This window comes from Papaver somniferum, chromosome 3 (genome assembly GCF_003573695.1).
Source record: "Papaver somniferum cultivar HN1 chromosome 3, ASM357369v1, whole genome shotgun sequence".
NCBI classification, from domain to species: Eukaryota; Viridiplantae; Streptophyta; class Magnoliopsida; order Ranunculales; family Papaveraceae; genus Papaver; species Papaver somniferum.
In genome coordinates this window covers 3,509,098-3,531,849 of record NC_039360.1, presented here as the reverse complement: position 1 = coordinate 3,531,849, position 22,752 = coordinate 3,509,098, and the positions used below count along the sequence as shown (strand labels likewise).

At 35.7% G+C, this 22,752-nt stretch overlaps 2 protein-coding genes and 1 long non-coding RNA gene across 3 annotated transcripts; all 3 read right to left on the bottom strand.

Annotated features, from left to right (window-relative positions):
* Positions 1–67: 67 nt before the first annotated feature.
* Positions 68–3,132, bottom strand: LOC113360865. The gene is made up of 7 exons (XR_003364836.1): positions 2,938–3,132; positions 2,251–2,370; positions 1,397–1,497; positions 1,170–1,253; positions 668–817; positions 264–339; positions 68–172 (listed from the first exon to the last, which is right to left on the bottom strand). It is a non-coding gene; the product is annotated as an uncharacterized LOC113360865 (long non-coding RNA).
* A 13,335-nt stretch (positions 3,133–16,467) lies between these two features.
* LOC113358929 (F-box protein CPR1-like) lies at positions 16,468–17,564 on the bottom strand. The gene is made up of 2 exons (XM_026602638.1): positions 17,488–17,564; positions 16,468–17,215 (listed from the first exon to the last, which is right to left on the bottom strand). The coding sequence occupies exons 1-2, from the start codon at positions 17,562–17,564 to the stop codon at positions 16,468–16,470; spliced, it is 825 nt and encodes a 274-aa protein (XP_026458423.1).
* Positions 17,565–18,690: 1,126 nt separating this feature from the next.
* LOC113358926 lies at positions 18,691–19,461 on the bottom strand. The gene has a single exon (XM_026602637.1). The coding sequence runs from the start codon at positions 19,459–19,461 to the stop codon at positions 18,691–18,693; it is 771 nt and encodes a 256-aa protein (XP_026458422.1).
* Between the last annotated feature and the right edge of the window lie 3,291 nt (positions 19,462–22,752).

The following is a 22,752-nucleotide window of genomic DNA, read 5'->3' as shown; positions in this document are numbered from 1 at the left end:
ACTGTATTAATTATAAAAAAGGGATTCTTCAATTGAAGTTGAACAAAAAGTTTTGATACAAATGTATGCCAAGTATAACAACAAACTAGTGTACATATAGAAACTCACGAAATGTATTCTTCTGAAAACAGGTCCACTGAGTTACAAACTTTGCAGCGCATATGTATGGTCCCTATTTTACAGCACATAGCAAAACCCACGAATGAGAATCATATTTACAGAGAGCATACATGTATAAGAGAGAATATCCATAATAGTTTTACCTATATTTCTTCCTTAACTCCAGGTAAAGGTCACGTACATGCTGAAGTGTTATATTGTAAAACCGGATAACCAAGACTGCAACAGAAATCAGAAGTACAAGATCAGCAACTTCAACACCTGGTAGTTGATTAACCAGTTCAAAAATTAGTCAAAATCACGTTGTTCAGAAGTTCAGGTCCCTAGTTGGTGATCATAGTTAATTTGTAATCTCAAGCAGACAAGCTACTAACAGGTTTCAATTCTGAGGTCCTTATTGTGTGAAATTTGTTCCAACCTCATTTGTTATAACCTTGGAAATTATAGTTTTACTACAACAAGGAGGAATTTACGAATGTTGATAAGTTCAACGACATCAACATTAGTAACTCAATACCAATGACAATTCAAGCATTGACGGACTTACCCATCTTCTTCCATGGTTATCCTCCTTTGTCCAGGTATCAAGTTCTTCAGTCAATTCCAATGCAAACATGTAAAGCCTGCAAGATCCTTCCGTACTGCAGCTCTTCTATCTGCTCTTACTTTTGAATTCCCACATTCCCAAGGAACTTTCCTATTCAGAAGAATAAAACAAAACAACAAGAGTGAGAAGACATAATCTAGAAGAAATAATCTTCGATTCATTGTACACAAAAAAATCGAGCTTTAAGTTGGTGATTGGGAAAAATGAACATAAATCACTTCTCATAATTGATTTATATCTTTATTATAGTAACTATGGGAGAGTATGAACAAAATAGCTCGTCCATCGTCAAGCCTAAGAAAAGTAATGAATTTCCCCAAATCATTCCGCCTTCTTTAGTCATAATTGATAATATTTTACAATGAAAACTTTTTTTCCTTCTTTCCCAAATAGGCAGGGCGTAGGATTGCTACTAGTATTATGATCAAGAAAAGGAGCTTACATTTAGTATTCCTTTAACTCTAGCTTCCTCCAAGGCTTCATGACATGCGGCTTCGCCTATAGTGTCATCATCCTCCCATCCACCCTGAGACCAAATTATGAAAGAAGGTCAAATAACACTCCAGATACAGCAAGTGCTGCTATCCTTGGCACGGTCTCAATAATTAAAAAAAATGAAAATAACATAGAGAAATGAAGATAACATAGAGAAAAAGGGAAAGTACATACTCTTCTCGATCAGGAGATGACACCATAAGAAGTTCCAACCTACTCTTGCAATCAACCGTGTCACCCTCGCCATCTTTCTTGATTCCGTGGAATACACCTGTCTGTGTTTTATGATAAGAGAATCAGCAAGGATTCCCCATAATGTGGTCGAACATAGATGCAGTAGTAACCAGAGACAGAGCAATAATTAACACAAGATGACTAGGTAGGAAATTAGACATGAATACATCATCACCGAAAGATTCATGTTTGTCGATAAAGAAAAGATAACTTAAAAAAAAGGATTCAGATGAAAGTCAACTACATTATTTAGAAAATAAGGAAGTATTTTCCTCTTTTTTATCCTATCCCTTGTTGTTTATTGCAACTAATTAGTACAAACAGATTTACAAAGAACAGTTGAACAAATTGCGTTGGATATCACATGTTTGATATTGGTATCCTAACCTCTCAAGAAGCAAAAGAAAATACATCATCCACTCAGTCGTGGCCTAGAAATTTTATCCCTTTGTGGATGTCTACTCCCGTATAATTTCACCAAAAGATCTGAACTTCCATTAACAAATTTTTTCATATTTAAAGTAGAATTAGCTACAACCAGTGTTACTTATATGGACGGCAATTACAAACATACACCTCAAGATAATACATCAAAAATGTTTATATACTTTAAACTTTCAGATTCCATATATCTCATTCGGAGTGAGATGAGGTTCAATAACTTTGCCACGTTCCCATTTAATACCTTGAGTGGTTTAAATTTTAAAGTAATGCAATTTGCAATAAACACAAATTGACAGGATTGAAAAATATTCAAATTTGGTGTTTACTTCTCATACGAAAAAAATACTTACTAAACCATAGAGGCAGTGACGAGTATTTGGATTGAAACCAGGAAGGTTTCTTTGCAGACGAACATAAAGCATAATTTTGTGTTCCCCTTCACAAGGAACATTAGCATCAGAAAGGATAACCTACAAGAAGAAATACGTCATGAAAAAATAATTTTATCTTGACTAATCAGTATTGGAAATTCCAAAAACTAAAGTTTGGTATTCCTGTTGAAGAATCTAATCACAACCCAGGAAGTTTCATAACTGATTAAATCCCAGAAACAAGAAAACCTCAGGTTTTGACATATCCTAATCTCAAATCCCAGAAACAAGAAAACCCTAATTCCAAACAATTGAAGAACCTCTGAAATCAAATTAATAAGAAGTAAACTAATCAATATTGCCAACTACAGCAACCATAAAACCCTAACTTTGGGTACAACCACGATCTCAAAATCCAAATTTCAGATTTTAACATTTCTATCAGAGAATCTAATTACAACCCAGGAAGCTCCATGAATGTGATTAAAACAATTGGAAACCCTGATTCCTAACAATTAGAGAACCCCCCAAATCAAATCAAATTAGAATCTCAAAACCCTAGATTAAAAATCCTAATACGAAGAGAAAATTTGTTAAGAACATCTTCCCTAAAATTCAAATTACCACCAACATCAACTAAAACAGAAACAAAACTAGGGTACCAACATCATGCAAGAGAAGATATGTAATCTGACTATTATTGATGATCCTCATCGACTGTTCTTCATTGATTCAGAACAAATCTTCAAGAAATGATGTTGTTGATGAATCTTCGTACGCTGATGTTTTTGATGGATTTCGTTGATGAATCTCTGCTTTTTTAATGTATAAGAGAAGCAGTAGAAGAAGAAGAAGCAGCGGCGGATTGAGAGAGGGAGAAGACCAGATAGAGAGAGGGTAAGTTAATACTGAATCTAGGGTTTTAAAGGATCTTACACAAGTATCGCACACACGTTAAGTCAAGTCAACATGTCAAACTAAGGTGTTACCAGCACACGGCCTAACTGCACGCGTAAACTATCAGTAGTTGCAATTCGCAACCGATTCTATCCGTTGCGAAAAATTAGCAACGAGGATTAACAACAGCTATTTCGCACGGACCTTATGTCGTTGCAAATATGGGTTGCAAATCCCTTAAAATGGTGTAGTGAAATGACGCTTGAATTGTCAACGATCAAACGAAAATCGGAATAGTGCAAATCGCCAATCCGATTCGCGTATTCATCATTTTTTAAACAGAAAGCTCATCAAGTTTCTACCTCAAAATTCGGAACTCGCATAAACACATACACTCTCAGGTTTATCTCTTCTAAAAGAAAAGAAAAAAGCACCTAGTTTCCTCTTTTAATTTCTAACCATCATGGATAAATATAGTCTGATTGCCTCAATTGGTTTGTCTGTAAGTTGATAAATGTTAGAGCAGCGTCCGGTCGAACTCGAAATTTTTGTTATCTCAAGCTTGTTCTAAATATTAGGTGTACAAAACTATATCTTGATTGTTAGTTTACTAAAGTAAAGTCACATACTAAGTATATAGTATGGTACGTAGTTGAGTATCAGGCGTCACTGAACAATCCCCGAAGATTTAAGACTGGAGAACATATGAAGAAATTTGCGAGAACTTTATCGACAAATAGGTATGTGCCGACTGATCCATATATCCTATTTACTCATGCCATTTACCATTCTATCTTATGAGACTATATCGTATGATTTTAGTATTTAATATTATAAAGAATAAATTTCGAGTTCAATCTTTTCTTGGTTAAACTCTCGAAATATGATTCAAGAAATGGATGTTCATAGATCCTTAGCAATCTTAGTTAGAACAATTTATTGTTTACAAACTTTTTTTTTTGCCAAGCAACAGTCCATATACTTTCTATGGGTAATGGGAATGTCTCAAGTTGAATTACGTGAGATTTAGAGTTGCTTCATGCAAAGTACACTTACTTGTATGCATTACTTAAGTCAGTCTGAATTCCACGGACAGTAGGGGTTTGCAAACCCGGTTTGCGAATCCTTTACATCCGAGTTAGGGAATGAGTAAGTTTGCGAACCCTTACCATCTGACTTTGCAAGCCGGAATATGTTTGCAAACCCCTATGGCATGATTTCACGAACTGCCATAGGTTTACAAACCTATATAATTCCACTTTATCAGAAGGTCACGAAGCATTCTGCATAACTATGTTCGCTTTTGCTACAACTCTCATAGATACTTCTAAGACAACTTTATTCACAAAATCACTTTGGTTTGTGGATTATTGTTTAGTCTTAAGTGTTATTGAACATCACTAAGTGCTTGTAAGTTCAGAGGCATAATTGCCGCTATGAACTATCATTGTGCACGGTTTCAGAATCCTGGACCATAACACATATTCTTATGTGTAATTTCAAGGCACACATCTCACATGCATGCATCAATTCCGAATAAGAATTTCATCAAAACTAACAAAGTATTTGCTTGAATTCCAAGCAGCTATAGCATGAATTTAAATCTACATAGAGCATGGAAAATCTATAAAATAAAGAAACTTTTGCAACAAGATTTTTTAATCCCTGGAAATCTTGTGTCCTAGTTGAAAAGCTAGAATCTTTTTCGATAACTGAAAAGGTGAGGGTACCCAAATATACCTCAAGCTAAAACTTTTCCTACCTATAAGTCCTTTCTCCGAAAGTGATTGTCTATGGACTGAGTCGAGACAATGCAACTAATCGGTTCACACTTCGTGCGATCGTCTATGGATACGAGATCGAGACAATACAACAACGAAGTATGTTTACTTGATACAAAGGTTCGGACTTAACCAAACACAATAGGATTGCTTATCAAGTAAATATGAATTAACGTTTGTGTGATTTACTTTAATTATAATGCGGAAAATAAAAGTAAATGACACAGCAAGATTTTGTTAACGAGAAAACCGCAAATGCAGAAAAACCCCGGAACCAAGTCCAGAATTGAATACTCTCAGGATTAAGCCACTATACAAAATCACATCTAACTTCGTATAGTTGAGACCAAGTAACTAACCCTATAGTTCACTTAGTTCCGTCTGTATTCCCACGCCTCTGACTTGTGAATAAGTCACGTACTTGGAATAATTCCTTTGGTTCGTATTCCAAACAGTAAAGGAACAACAAATCTGTTTGGTATTAACTCTATTCAACCAAGTGATATGAGTCAGACAAAGGCTCTTCAGTTTATCTTAACATAAACTCCTTCGTCGGGTCCTTAGATCTATCTTATGTTCAATCACTCTAAGGTAATCGCTTAAGATTAAGCCAATCAATACCTTTAATCACAAGGAAACGTATTGATGCCGATCTACTCAATTAATCAATCAAATCTACCAAAAGGATAAACCGATTATTAATTGGATCCTCTTTTACCAAAACAAGTATTGTGCACACCAAAGATTATCAAACCCAAGTCAGATCTTCAATATCTCCTCTGTCTTCAAATCTTCTTAAATCTTCAATAAAAACCTGCACACAATCACTTGAATCTCTTGTGATCAATCACGCACAGAACGGAGTCTGTTAAAAATGGATCATCACAAGATCGTCTTTAGAACTAACAACAATCTAAAGATCCCTGTCGAAACTCTGAACTAGTTTGAGTGAATCTTATATCAGAAGAGAAGATTCTCAAGAATAAACAAACTAGGTGCAATCATATTTAAGTCAAGATTGATCATGTGAAAATTATATTGAACGTCTTACATGATTTGTATGAGACAATCATTTGATGTTAACTTAGGATGTTTCATATTGATCAAATAATCACTTGAAAATTACTTGAATCTAGTGGTGTGTGTAAGATTACCATTGTCGTCTTCTAAGGATGTTTCAAATCAATTAACGAGAGTTTTAGAATTACTACCAATGTCTGGATATAACACAATATGCGCACCCAATGTGCGAACTGTGAAGTACTAGTTCGGGTCCAGAACTCTTGTTTGCGAATGAGTTTATCTGTGATGGGTCCGGAACTGTGGTTTGCGAACAATGTTTGTGAACGACAAAACTAGGCAAGGTCCGAACGGCAGTTTTCGAACTCAGTGGTTAAGTTATAAAATCGGTAAGTATTACAACTTGTTCACATACTCTGTATGCTAACTATTGTCTACACTCATGAACTCAGCTTCATTTGCGAACTAAAGTCCATGGATTCTTAATGCTTTAAGGTATGCGAACTCGGTTTGTGAACCGTGGCATTATATTCATGAATTAGTTCTTGTATACGTACCTTGTACACTTACAAACCAAGCCGAATATGTTTCAAATGCTTCATGAATATTTCTATGAGATAAAGTGAACATTTGAACAACTCTATTAAAATACCTTTAGATACATTTGAAAGGTTCAAACATAGGCTGTACTTCATCACTGTTAGGACTAGCAACTAAAGCCTATTTTTGTTTCAAGGCCAAATCCAAGCAAAACCTAGTCTGTGTAAGGCAAAGGGTCTTTGGAAAATGATGTTGTGCAAGGGTGTGCATCATTGACGTTTCCTTCGTAATGCATCATGGTGGTGCATTCTGAGTTTAACAACGCAATAATGATGATGCCTAAACATCATGAATATCTCTCGAGTATGCAACTCGCTATAAAGATACTTTCGCATAATATGTGCTTCACCGGCTACTAAGATTTGAAGCTTATTGGTGCACATTTTCTTGATGCACCTTCAACCAACACTCCTTCCCTTTTGAAGTGGAAAAAATAGAGAGGATGGACATGCATCAAGTCCACCTGCTTTGCGACAAAGAGTTTCGAAAATAGCAATATATTGGTGCATAACCAGTTCTGGCCCAATACCCAACTTAAAAATTGCACCGTAATGGTGCAATATCGCTCTTGGATAGCAGCTCCTACTGTCGTGGTGCACTATTGTGGTGTTATTCCTACTTAGCCACCCCCTACTAGCGCGATGGACCATTGTGGTATAACATCACACTTAGTCATCTTCCCACCATTGAGGTACAACTTCTGTTTTGGTCCAGTATGTCCTAAACGCGCAACATAAGCTTGAGATGAAGCTTCATCTCATCCAGATGACGCATCTTTAAGCATGCTTCACGGGAAAAGTACGAGAGTTGCAAAATAAACCTTCCAAGATACCTTGTTATAGTTGTGACCCTATGTCTCTTGATTCTCACAAGAAACTATGCACTTGATTCTCCTAATTAATGTCCTTTACATGTCTAGGAGTTGTTCCACAATCCTTCGTAAAGACTACACCGTTATCCTATCTCAAACAGGATATTTATGATTCAAGATCTAGGAGACAGAAATTCATTCTCCGATTTAGAACGAATATAAGTCGACATAACTAAGGTTTATTTTGTTCAAAAGTGGTGACGTCGAAGGTACCTACGAGTTTTCTCCATTTTCTTTAAAATCGCAAATAGTAGCCATTTTCACACCCCTAATTTTCCCTTGCTATTGAAAGTCCCAGGTCTTACGGGCTCTTATCATTCTCGGTTTTCTCCATCAAAATCATGTCACATAACATCTTCTTTTCTCCACCGTTTACTTATATTTTTATTTGGTTCTTAATCTTGTTACTAGTGGTGGTTTATTGGGGTTTTGTTGGTGGTGGTGGTTATGTGGTCTATGAAGGCGATGGTGCATAACGAAAAACGACGATGATTTCGGTTCTTGAGATGGATATCTAATTGAAAAATAATGTTAAAATCACGTCCATCTTGGTTCCTTCCTTTTCTTGATTTGATAGATCTGATCCAATATCTTCTCGATCTGATTCTTCTTTTTCTTTCTGATTTTGATTTTCTAATTCAAGATTCGAGGTGGTGAAGATGGTGGTGGTTACTTGGCAGCGGTGACAACAACCATCATTTTAGGGGGTCCTTCTTATTTATGAAATGAGATATATCTAGAGTTTATAATTATTTCACTGTTTCGTGGGTTTTTGTCTTTGGGGTTGTATATGGGGCTTATCACAGTTGTGTTGTGGTAAGTATTTCTTTATTTGGGCAACTAACTTTTGGTTAGAATTTTAAAATGTTAAGGTTTCTTAAATTTGGTTAGGATTTCAAAATGTTTAGGGTCTTTTAAAATATTATGTGGATGTTAACATGTAATGCGGACGTACGATTCTAATAAAATCTATTTTGAGGCATACAAAATACTTACCCTAACTACTGTATGTTGATAAGGGGTGCCTAAAACTAGTTAAATTACTTAAATAACCTTGATTAGTTTATACATTTACTTATTTATCCGTTACTTTTTTTTGTCTTTTTTTCCTGTTTATTTTTTATTATTGTTAGTTTTTCAAAAAAAATTTACTTTAATTTTTTTTCTTTTTTTCTCTCTTCTTCTTTGCTCCAACCGACGCCAACCTGACTACAATTTTCATCGTCTTCGATTAAATGTAGAGGCTCTAATCGTTTTCTCATATGCAAATCAGTGGAAAAAAAAAAGAAACAGTTGAAGTAGAAATCAAATTGAATGAAGTTGGAGAGCAAGAATTAAACCAGATCCCCACTGCTAGGAAATATACAATAAAAAGCCACAAACCGATATCTTATTCTCTTGTGTTCGATTGATAGATTAGGTTTAAGTCGAAAAGCCTAAGGTTTATGGCAGTTAGAAAGTGAAGTTCGGCTTACAATTGAAAGGAATTATCATCCGTACTACTCATCATTCTACATTCTGAAAGTGCTGATGAACAGTTCGGCTGATAATAAAATATGAAAAATATTAGTCGAACTTCACTTTATGAAGACCAATGCTAAGTTCGGATGTCCTATTTTTTGCTTGAGTCAGCTGAACTTAGGTATGTTTTAAAAAAAAATTAGGTTCGGCTGATAACTAGGTTTTGTAAATGCAAAAAGAATTAAAAAGAAGTTAACTTTCTTTCAAAAAATATATAAAGTTGAAAAAGAAATTTGAAAAAAGATAACTTAAAAAATATAAATGAAAAGGACATTACTGTCATTATTAAAATATGGTGATAATGGTTATTGAATTTACTACCTGGTAATTCTATTTTGTCCTTATTTTGTATGCCTCAAAACACATGGATACACCGCCTCAAAACACGATTCATTCTAATTTTATAGCCCCTCAGTAAGAATTCAATTTCCATCCCATACAACTATTTCTAGGCTGGACTTCGAATCCTATTTCCATCGCTCGATGGAACGTACATTATGCAGAATGCAGTGTAAAAATGTATAACTACCCGGACGATCACTAAAAGGAGTCCAAACTCCAAACATCTAGCCAACTAAATTACCATTGTAATCGGGGGAACATAGATCTCAGTCATTTGAGATTTTGAGATCAAATTTTCCAGACGCACTGGCATTTACGTACAGACCATCAGGTTTTGCCATAAGAGTTGTACATTTTGTTGCATTACTACTATACTATGCCTACGCTATTGAGATGAGCAAAAGAATAGTACAAAGGAAGAGACAAACACTGAAAAAAATAAAGAGAACCTAAATGATGGGATTGGGGTCCCATATATTGCAGAGACGCAAATCACTGCCATCACCACAAGGCAACCTTTTCTTGTAGCAAAGTCAAATACACAAATCGAGTGCTATACATTGAAAGAAAAAGAACACTCGATTTGTGATGAATTTTAGAGACATTTGATGAGTTTTCCTAATCAAGAACTCGTATTATCATCACAAACCATGTAGAGAGATTAAATTTTTCCCAACTTAGCCAAGCATATTTATGTGCACACTCTTGAAATCTTTCTCTTGTGATTTCGATCTTGATAATGATGGTGGTGTGTGTGTTTATTGATGAAAATGAACCAACAATAATCCCTTACACGCCAAGTCCTGACTTGAGTATCGCATTTACATCATCACCAAAATCTATCGTCACCCACACAATGGCAGCCATTAAATTTTTTCTGTCTCTAAAACTTTTGAAGAAGAGAGTGAGGTCATCAGAGAATCTATGTTCTTTTTTTTTTCTTCAAAACAAAGACAAACATGTAGTGACAGAAAAAATCGTGCTCACAGAAACTATATATATACATACCTGTACACACATACATATATTTATACACTTTATATAGGGGGTACCAAGTACCTTACAGTATACTCTATAAATCTATGTGCACACGTTTGTGTCTTCTTCAATGTTGGGCAATTTCCAATTTCAGTATGCTTCTCTAACATCTCTTTCGTTTTGTTGGTGAAATCGAGAGTTAGTGTTAAGATTTTGGTGACATGTTCTTCGTATAAAACTCTACATTCCTATCAAAAATGAGAGTATTTCGAAATAAGAAAATTCACCATCCACAAATTTTAATTTCAACCATTAATCTTCAACGGTTCATATTCAAAATGGTAGATGGTGGTCTTATACATCTTGGAATGCTCTCATTTTTGGTTGGAGTGTAGAGACTTATAAGAAGAACATGTCATAAAAAATTTAGCTTCAAATTCACTGACGATTGAATTCGATAAAAAAAATGGCACTAAAATGTCAAGATTATGTCATCCTAACCATGTCAACAGATCCTACCCCATTACCAAATCCATATAAAATAAAACAATTATCACCATTGGTAACTTTTTATAAAATTTGGTAATCCCCTATCACAGTCATATACTTTTTAAAGTTGATATTTAGTCAACTTTCAAAGACTACATTTGACCGAACTTTGTGTTCAGTATTGATATTGCAAGGGAAGTTCAGATGGGCGACTTTGCACCAAGCCAAATGGGTCTTTGATGGTCAACAGTCGGTCCAAGTACCAACTCTTAATAACTGGGGGACCAAAGTCTGGTGTTAGACGAAAACAAATAAACCCGGTTGCTCAGAGACAGTAGACACATAATCCTTCCAGTCTCCTAGTACTTGCATGTATCTTCAAGTTCAACTAGCAGCAGAGCTAGGAATTCTATGGATATTTTTAGGCGACTAGACTTTTCGATCATGCTATAGCTACCTCCGCGTCATTGGCATAGTTAATTAGCTTATTGATAGAAGAAGTTCAGTTTGCATGAAATTCTAAGCTTACTATATCTCAACTTGCAGACACCAAAGAAAACTCATTGCAGTTTAGTGAATCCTATAGTAAATAGTAAAAATAGTTGAAAACAGTACTATATAATTAAATAACCAACCAATCGAGTGAGGTTAAAGTGGTGTGCAACAGTAAAAGAATTTGGGAAAGTAACTCTAACTCCATCTAAATTTAGAGGAGTGGGATTGTAGTTAAAGTAAAAGTGGAGATAGATGTATAGATAGATAGATAGATAGATAGATAGGAGAAGAATCATATCTACCTAGGGAGATACGTCTTACATGCATGATCACACTGCATGCTGCACCAATGCGCCTTTACGAAGAATGAAGAATCCTCCTCCTAGCTATTACTACATCTTTTGAAACACACACACATACACTTTTGTGGAGTCTAACACGCAACCCCCAACGTGCAACTTTGCTTCTACTACTGCGCACTCTAGTCACTCCACGACCATGCCTCATATTAAGGATGCTGCTGTATATTATTAACACTTAAGACCGACAAGGCTGTTGTTACCTTCCCAAGGCTTTACAAAATCTAAGCTAAAGATGGAGTGATGACAGACACTACTTACATATAAAAAAGCAAGCAAAGAGAGGAAACACTCATGAGGAGTTGAGTACTAGTAGTAATATTTATTGCTGATTATCATCATTATTATTCATTGTCTTTAAAGAAAGAAAAACCACTTCTAGACTCCATCGCTCTGTGACTTCTCTTTCCTTACCTTTAATTTTCACTCTCTCTCCCTTTCTAACACTACATATTTCTTCTCCCTTACTCTTAACTTTCTACTTGTATAAATGGAGAGTGGAGTGAGTAGTTTTTACACTTGCAATTCAGCTCTCCTCAATATATCTCTCTCTTTCTATGTCTCTGAATTGCAGCTAGAGTTAGTAGCAGCTGATCATCATCGATCAAGTGAAGGTTCTAAGTTCTGCTCCATGCAATATTGGTGTGCATCCCTGGTTGGAGAAGCAGGGCACGTGCAAATACACACTGATTAAAACACTGTTAGTTTAATTAGTTCATCTTTTGCACGTGCTTTACTACTCCAACATGGGTTCCACACCTTGATCTCTTCTTCTCCTTCTCCATGGATTATAGTCAGTTAAGTGCATGTGTTTATAATATTGTGTCTTCTTCTCCTTCTCCATGGATTATAGTCAGTTAAGTGCATGTGTTTATAATATTGTGTCTCCTGCAAAATTGAGCTCAAATGGTGTATGTGCGTATAAACGTAAGAATTAAACTCTATGTAAGTGCATGTGTTCATAATTTTGTGTCTCCTGCAAAATTGAGCTCAAATATGGAGTATGTATGTGCGGTAAGAATATTTAAATTCTACTTCTAGCTCTTGAACTTACCCCCTCATCTTTTTCATTCTGTTTACTGTTTCAGACATGGCAGTGGTAGCTAGCGAAAATCTCTTTCTGACAAGTTTTCAGTACACTCAGAGGTCATATACTAGATCTGTTTACCCCACACATGCGCGTGTAACGTATATATGTGTCGCTGACGGCTGATCACTCATGCATGCTGAGCGTATAGGCCAATTCTTGATTTCTAGTCTCTTCCACTAAAATGATACGTCTGTTATTGTTTTCTTAGAAGTTCTTTGAACTTAAATGGAGACTGGAGAGGAGGCACTTCATTAGGCTTGCAGAGGGCTGGCGAGGCTATTAATTGCTAGATATTGTTTGTAATTAACGTATCATTTTGAATCAGTTATTTGTAAAAGACATTTAATTAATTCCCCATACTAAATTTGAGTGATGAAGTATGAGATAGACAGAGAGAGAACGTACGATCCATGTCCCCTGCTGCTATATGTGCATAATTATAAGAAACTGCACCCATATTTACTCACCTCATCACTGGTTGTAGCGTGCATGAGGCGGTGATGATGCATATGGGGGGTTTTGGACTTGTGACACAAATATTTGAAGATTATTGCGTTATATATTTGATGATATGATATAGAGTATGGCTAGACTATATATAGTGACTTGATTTAGCAGTCAAAAGATCACCAGTACTGTGCATACAGTACTAGTAGCTTGTTGGTGTTTGCGTGTATGCGCCGCCCTATGAAAGTGGGGGATTTTTCTTTTCTCCCGGGGTTTAGGGGTTAACCTACTAGCTAGTTACTGTCCCTGAGCTAATTCTAAGGGGGGTTTTGGGGAACCGTGAGAAAAAAAAGTGCTTAGTTTTGGCTGGTGGCAGGGGAGCAAAGCTTAAAGTTCGCTATAAAGGAAAGAAACTAAGACACTCAAACCATCTATTCAGTCAGACACTGGCCATCAATCTCATCTCATCTCCCATTAAACACTGCTGATCTCATTCACCTTCAAAGGTGGGGGATTTTTCCCTTATCAGTTTTTCTTTTCTATCTTTAGGGTTCATCAGTGATATTAAAAACTGTGTCGTGTGGGTGGCATTGGAAATTGAACTGCTATGAAAGAGGTTTATGGGGTCTGGGAATCGTGTGAACAGAATCAGACCCCAAAATGCATATGCCCCAGGTGAGTTGTCAGTAGTTGATGGTAAGCTAATTTTTGTTATACTTGTACTCACAACTGAGCTCAAAAGTGCAGGATTGCTAACAGGGGTACTAAATTGCTGGGAGTGTACCAAAATATACGTAAGCCAAAAATCAATTAGCAGCCACGAAAGTAATGCTCGTATTTCTAATGATTAACAAACTAACAAGCCTCATTTAAAATAAAGAACAGAAACCAAAATAACACACAACGCTCAAGCAACAATCCCCCAACTATTACAAAACAAACTATAAACAGAAGTCCTTACCTCTATCATCACCTCGTTCTGTTTTTTACTTTGGTCCTTGTGTATTGCCAGTAATGAACTAATCTATTGCTGAAAACAACCAAACTCAGAAAACCATTCTGCAGTTGGCACTCCCAGGAAACAAGATAGTAACAAAACCCTTGAATTCGCAGTAGTAGGAGATATTAGCAATCAAAGATAAAGCGAACCAGGATATTCAGGTAAATAATCCAACAAAAGAGAGTGTACTTATGAAACTGAATACTTCTCGAAATGGTATACGTATACCCTCCTGTGTGTAATGTCGTGTATCAGTAACACCAGCTTGGGTGAATCTTCGAAAGATAATTGTTATGAGCACCAACTCGTCTGCCGATGTAAAGACATCACCAGCCAAGATTTCTCAGAAAGTTCAGGTTATACTTTCACCAGCCAAGACTTCTCAAAGATTTACTTTTACTTTTAAAAGGTAAATCTTGACAGTGAAAATAGGTCATAGGAGGTTGGTGGATTTCATTAACCACTAAAACAAAACTTCAATTCTTAACACCTTGGTTATCCTATTGGCTGATACTGAACAACTAAATAAAAGTATGAAGCTAGACCTTATTATCCAATCTTTCTTTCTTCCATGACAAAGTTTATCAATGTTATTCTATTCTTCATATTAACCCATGCAACGCAGTTGCAAACATCTGTCTTGATAGTTACACTAGGTCCGAAGCAGCACAGTCATATAAGGACATTCCTAAAACTGAGTATAGCTTTTCAGGTACCCGTATGAACTAAATAACCATAATTACATGAGACTGCAAGGTTATCTGGTGCAGGGCATAAAGCAATAAACAAGCAGAATCACATTTTTCCTATGCAGCTCAGTAACATTTACTTCAATAGTCTAAATAATGAATTCATACATGTAAATAACTTAGCTAATACCTAAAAGCACCATTTTTCTATGCCCCAGGAATATATAGCATGGAGAAAATATCCTAATTTTTTTGTTGTTAATACCTAACTTATGTTCCAAGATTCTCCAATCTATGATCAGGTGAATAAGGTTTAGCGCCTCCAAATGGCATGCAGTAGCAAAAGCACACTCAAGAAATATATCTATAGTTTCAGTTAGCTAATTATGTCAAACTACAGATGTCAACTGAGACAATTTGCCCCAACTCTAGCCTTTGTGAGCAAACAGACTGAGTTTGTGTGCAATCCGTCCTTTACTATCACATAGATACTTATATACGGACTTGACAAAGGTCAGATCTACTTGCGTAGACCATAGAGTTCAGCAGTAGTACTTTCAAGGTAACTATGTTATAGCATATAAAGGCCAGCTATTGAGCTTACCGGTCCATCGCTGAAATTTCAAAAGATATTAATTATGAATTCTGAAGTAATGTCTAAAGAACAAAGATTTGAAAATTGTATATGCAACATTATAATTGATTATGACTGCAAGTCTACTCTTAAACAAACACGCCTGGATTAAACAATCAGCCGACGTCAAGAAGCTACTAGCCGCTTGCGTAACAGTTGGAGCCACGATACAAAAATCTCTAGTTCGGATCCTTTCTTTATGAGTCATGAGGTAAACATTAACCAATAGATAATTGCTAAAGAGAGAGGACCTAGCTCGAGTTGATAAAGAAAATATATGTGATGCTTGGTTTGTACATTTACTCGCATAAGAAAAAATCCCAGACGCCAAAAGATAATTGCTTAATGAGAGACGATCTTACTCGAGTTGCTAAAAGAAAATATATGCATTGCTTGGTTTGTAAATGCACATAAGAAAGTTCCAAACTCTAATACAAAATACTTAAGGAAAGCAGACCTGACTAAAAGTTGATAAAGAAAAACATATATGATTCTTGGTTTATACATTCATGCGCATGCAAAAATTTCAAACACTAAAAAAGCAAAGTGCATAGAAATTACTTAGTTAGGAATTTACCCAAAATGCCATTTTATCACTTCACGCGCTTGAACTCAGATTGGTTCAATAGATAATCCACTGCTACATCTAGCAAACCATCTCCTGCAATGAACCATTTCTGCTTCCACTTCTTTGTTAGGAATTTACCCAAAGTGCCATTTTATCACCACCACACGCTTGAACTCAGATTGGTTCAATAGATAATCCACTGCTACATCTAGCAAACCATCTCCTGCAATGAACCATTTCTGCTTCCACTTCTTTGGCTTAAAAACAGAAAAAAGATTGACACCATCCCTTTCTACCATATCTTCCTCCCTACTTATCTACTCCCTTAATTTCTTGGCTCATAATTGCAGATCAGCAGCATTCATTAGTATCTATTTCGTCTCTTTCTCGTTATACATCTCTGAAACTCTTTTTTCTACTGCCCAACATAAGTACCCGAGTTAAGTACTACTAAGGTCTCAATATAAGTCTCCACTTCAGATTCTTTAGGGAACCCATGTATGTTCCTAACTCTAACTCCTTCAAGCTTAGGGTCATATGAGATCGATCGAGGTCCCTGTTCCACCCTTGGTCCACCTTCAATAAGGATCTCACCATTCTGTAAAGTCTGAAGTGGCCTTCCATAGAACAAGTCTGTTACTTGTGCGGTGATGTTCAAAAGCTTACTCCACTTGTCATCCATCATCTTCCAGACATCAACGTGCACGCGATTCCTATGAAGAATGCAAAATTTCCCTTCCCAAATGCCCAAACATGAATCGTGAGGGTCAGCATCCTCATTTGAAATTTTATCAGGAAACCGCACATCATGGAATGTCTCATCAGAAATATCAAAACAACCAATAACATTAGAATTGATTCCAGTAGCCCTCCAATGAAGCACACCATCATGAAGAAGCCCCTTATTTACATCGAAATAAAAATCATTCACGAAAGCGTAAGGAATAGAACCAAGTTTCTTCCATGAATTTAAAGCCAATGAGTAAAGGCTAGTTTCAGAAACTTCACCATCTATTTCAAAACCCACAATTCTTAATACCTTATAGTCATCAGTCTTGCAATCAAAACCAATGCCATATGCACTATAACAAATAGCGTCTAGGTCGTCTGGAGGTTCTGGTACTAGTTTATATTCTCTGGTATCCGGGTTCCAAATGCAGATACTACCAAGAAATGGTGGAAAACTAGCCCATTACAAGAACCTAGAATTAGAGGCACATCTTCTCGGGACATAAGTGGATAATCAATTTTAAGATCATGAACTTGAAATGGTGACGATAGAAGATTATTATCTATAGAAGAGATATAAGGTTCTGCAGGCATATCATAATTGCTAACCAAGATTTTGAAATTGTTGACGAGATTAGCATGTTTGAGATGATTTTTGATGAAATAAGGGTTTCGAAATTGATGATACCAGTACTTGGAGACACACCTGAATCTTGAAATTGACTTTACAGGCAACCTTGTGAATATTCTCTCTACGATGCCATCCGGTAACAAGCTTGACATTGTTGTTGTTCCTCTTCTTCTCTCTTCTTCTTCCTCTCTCTTTCCTGTAACAGTGAGTGGGGGGTCTAAATTCTAGGTCATTTATATTTTACGAGTAAACTGTTTTTTTTAGATTACCCAAAATAACCTTACAGCTTGATAACCTAGACGGCGCTTCGTTTGAGAACAGCATCCAAGGAATTTTGAAGTGCGCTCTTGGTTGTTAGCTCTACGTTAAAACTTCTTTAAAATAATAGTTTTGGGACCGAAAATAATTATTATTTTAGTGAGAAGAAATTTAACATGTGCAAGTCTAATTGAGACTAGAGAATTTTATTGTTTTAGAAAAATTATTATTTTAACGAGTATTATTTTAAGAAAGTTTTACTGTATATGCAAAATCCGAAACCAATCGAGCATGTGAGCATCTTTCAGCCATTTAGAATTCAACTATTCTACGCCCACTCAAAACAATACACCGTGATTTCCATCGAAGGGGAATCGAACGAACGGACACAGGGAATCATTTTATGCATTGGGATAGGGGTGGGGTAGAAGTGGGTCCACCCCCTCTCACGCGGTGCTGCTTCGGTAGATAAAGCATTTTTGTTTAGAATTTTCATCTTTAACCACAAACAAAGGACAATTTGCTATCTCCAGTAATTCCCACCTTCATATGGACCATGTCATACTGAAGAATGGGGCGGTACTTCATTTAGTTGAAGTGTTTTTTTTTTTATGAGAAGACTTTTATTTATTTATAAGAGGAAGTTTACATTACATAATATAAGATCTAATCTGAGATTAGCCCTTTCTAGGAAGTTAATTTCTTCATGTCTGTTCTTCTCCGTTGAGTAGGAGATGATTTTCCTAGTTCTTACTTCCTTTGCAAGTCTATCTTCAAAGTTTACAAACTTCCTAGCTTTATACAAAACAGTAGCCGAATTACAAGTATTTAAAGAAAATTTGCATCTATTGTTGTTGTTTTGAGATCTCCAAGACTGGTCTTCCGGGCTTAATTCTCTATTTATCGTCTTCACCAAAGTTTGACAGTCGTTGATAAAGCAAATATTGCTCAGATTTAAATCATTTGTCCATCTGAGAGCCTCAACTCCTCTTTTGCTTCTGCTTCTAAGGGGCAGGAAGCCTAGCTGTTGGCTGCTCTGCAGTATTTCCTGTTTCCTGTATTATCCATTATAGAAATTGCATAGCCCATTGTAAAGTCAGCTTCCATATATGATACATCAAAGTAAATAAACCAGTCATAAGATTTGTTGTTCACAATGCTATTGATCTTGCTCGGTGTAATGTTCTTCTTCCTTGAGCTGCTAAGAGGATTGTTTATAGTGCTAACATATTTCTGATATGTAGTAGTAATAGATTCAAACAGATTTTGAGGCACTGGCATAACATTGTCATAGTTAACGCTATTTCTGAATTTCCAAATTGACCAGATAATGAAAGAAAATTTATCATGACTGTTTTTAAAATCTTTGTTGTTCATCCAAAAATTAAACCAAGATTGAATATCCTTATGGGATCTCGAGTTGTAAATGTTGTTAAAACCAAAAAGATCCCAAATTTTTCTAGTAAAAAAACAATTCACAAATAAATGCATTTCATCTTCCATAATACTATTGTCACAAAGCAAGCAGAAGGGGTTAGAATCTTTCACATAAGTCGACATCTTCTGACCTAGAGAGAGTGCACCTGCGAGAATTTTCCAACAGAACATGTTAACCTTTGACATGGTGTTAAGATTCCAAATCTGTTTCCCGAAAGAGGCTTCATTCTTATTAGTATTAAACTTGGTGATATAGTTGTAAGCAGATTTCATAGTAAGCTCCCCTGTTTTAGTAGAGTTCCACTTGGTTCTGTTCAGGCTTGTTAGTGTCAACAGTAATAGAGTTAATAGCATTGTGAAAGGATGGATTTATGTATTTAGTGATGGTATTCATATTCTAACTTCCATCTTTTTTTATTAGATTACTAACTGAGATAGGTATATTATTATCTATAGTGATAGGATTTAGAGGAGCAGATTGATTAGGAAGCCAGAGATCAGTCCAAATGATATGCTTGTTAGTTGAAGTGTTTCAGAGGTAGACGAGTTGCACAATAACATCTAGTATCAATTGACTGCAAAAGCTGTGGAATGTAATAATTGTACCAAAATGATGTAGTATATTATGATTAAAAACCAAATAGATGCATATCATCAGCAGGACGGAACCAAAAGCAATTTGTTTTTAGGATGAATAATCAGGCATGAAAAGGGTTCTGAAACCCAAATTTTCAAAATATTAAGTTTAGAAGTCAGTCCAGTAGAATGGGTAACTGCCAACTCTGACCATGAGCGGGCTCCTGTGCGTCAGTGGCCAAGGTATTTATATCGTGAACTGCGACTTGATTCGTGTTTTATATTAAAAGACCAAATCGCATATAAATCATAAATTTAAGATTCGTAATTGTTGGGAGTTTTTCTTTTTTAAGTAATGAAGTATAGGTACAATCAAAACCTTTGAAATCCTAAGTCATATAAGCCTCCACGTCGCTCGATGAGCGTGACCCTCTACGCCATACGTTAGGAGTTAACTCCACCTCCCCTCTCCAAATTAATTCTATCTCTTCTAATTTTGCGCCACGTCATTCCTTTTTTCTTCTCACTAAATTATCTAATTTATGCATATGGTATCCAATAAAAAAATCGAGAGAATAAAAAAGAATCAGACAAATAAACTTCCGAGAGAGAGGAAAAAAAACCCTAAAACCAACCATTAATGGTTACAGAAGCATAGTTATTCAGAGAAAAAAAACTCTCTTTTCATCAACCCTGCATCTTATTCTGATTCATGTTATTTTGTGATGTTGACGTACATAAAAAGCAAGGGTGTTGTTGACGTTGTACACGGTGATAATAATCTAATAGCCCATTCTGCTGAAGGTATTGATTTTTCTTCGTTTTCTTTTCACATGTTTAGTTAAGTATTTGATTTTTATTTCAATATCGTTTTCTTCGACCATCAACTCCATACTCGAAGGGTATTCTTTATATTTTTTGTTTTTGTTTTTATATAGGTGAAAACACATTATGGTTCTAATATTTTTTTTCTTCTGTCCATTGAAATTAATTTTTATCATAAGTTTTTATTAACGTTGATTTTGATATCTATTTTCAAATCCATGGACTATTAGTGAAAAATAGGGGTCTAACAACCACACCCAATATTTCGTTCGGCAATCTGGATGGACTAACTCCAATATACTTTCAATAGAATCAACTAGACAGTCAGACTCAATCTTTAGAAAAGTATATCAAAGAGTTATATCTCAATTCCTCAATTCAATCCACAATCAGACAAATAAAAATTTGCGAGCCCGATTGAATAAGAGAAATAACTTGGAGGTATCACAAACCAATATCCAAGTTTCAATCAATTCAATCAACAACCCAAAGGTCGGATTCAAGAACTGATTGAACTTAGCGCACAACCTGTGATATTTCTATTATATAAACAAATATAATGCGGAAAAGAAACAACACAGACACCAGAAATTTTGTTAACGAGGAAACCGCAAATGCAGAAAAACCTCGGGACCTAGTCCACCTTTGAACACCACACTGTATTAAGCCGCTACAGACACTAGCCTACTACCAATGAACTTCGGACTTGAATGTAGTTGAGCCCTTACCAATCTCACACTGATCATGGTACAGTTGCGCTCCTTACGTCTCTGAACCCCAACAGGATTTTACGCACTTGATTCCCTTAGCTGATCTCACCCACAACTAAGAGTTGCTACGACCCAAAGTCGAAGACTTGATAAACAAATCTGTCTCACACAGAAAAGTCTATTGATATAGATAAATCTGTCTCCCACGGAAATATCTATGAGTTTTGTTCCGTCTTTTGATAAATCAAGGTGCACATGAACCAATTGATACACCGGACTTATATTCCCGAAGAACAGCCTAGTAATATCAATCACCTCATAATAATCTTAATTGTATGGAAGCGAAACAAGATATTGTGGAATCACAAACGATGAGACGAAGATGTTTGTGACTTATTTTAATCTTACCTGTCAGAGATAAATCTCAAGAAAATCTTAGAAAAGATAGTAATCAATCACGATAGTATAAATAAGATCAGAACACACAACTAAAAATAAAATAGTTGGGTCTGGCTTCTCAATCCCAATGAAGTCGTTAAGTCGTTAACCTACAAGGTTTTGGAATAAACCTAAGGTTATAAGAGAATCGACTCTAGTCGCAACTACCATCACGCAGGAGGTGTGGGGATTAGGTTATCAAAAATGAAACTTTATAGGGCAGGTATGTGGTGACGTACATATTCTGATTCCTTCACCTGGATATTCAAGTAAATACACAATGTATACAATCAGTATACATAAGGTATATATGTAATCCGATTATGGTGCCAAAATGTTACAGGAACATGAGGACACAAATCGGATTACATGGTGCTAAATATAAACTGATTGTGGACTTATTAAATTTTCCATCAAGTCCTTAATCAGTTCATATGAAAACAGATTCCTTGCAATCAGTTTACTCGACTGTGTCACGTAAACCGATTCTGAATCCTTAATTTGTTGACATATGTTGTAGATGGTTGAAGTGTTCAACTCTGCCCACTATTACACCGATTTGGGATGGGAAGATAGGAACGTTGCAAATCAATGGTTTGTGGACAAGGGCATAAAGATTAAGCATTGGTCCCAGAATCGGTTTACGTGTGCACTAGCTTAAACCGATTGTGGTTAATGTTCATCACATCAAACCAGAATTGTTTTATGTAAGTGTACAATAAAAACCGATACCTTTAAACACAACCCAGAATCGGTTCATGTTAATGCACACATGAACATATTATGGTTTGATTTTCAGAATATTTGACGAGTAAATTTCAGAGATTTAGAATTAAATCATTGTTGAGTTTTTCTAGGATTGAAGGGATTTAACACAATCACTTAAATTATTTATCGGCGAATGTTCATCAAAACCCAAAAAAAATGAGAATTCAATTGTAATTTGTGATTAGTTTTTAGTTTTTGATTTTGATGGAAGTTGAAAAAAAAATTGTGTTTTGATTTAAGAAATTTGTATATTTGTTAATAGAAATGATAATGATAATGGTTTTGTATTTTTGATTTAAAATTATTAAGGAATCTTTAAAGGATAATT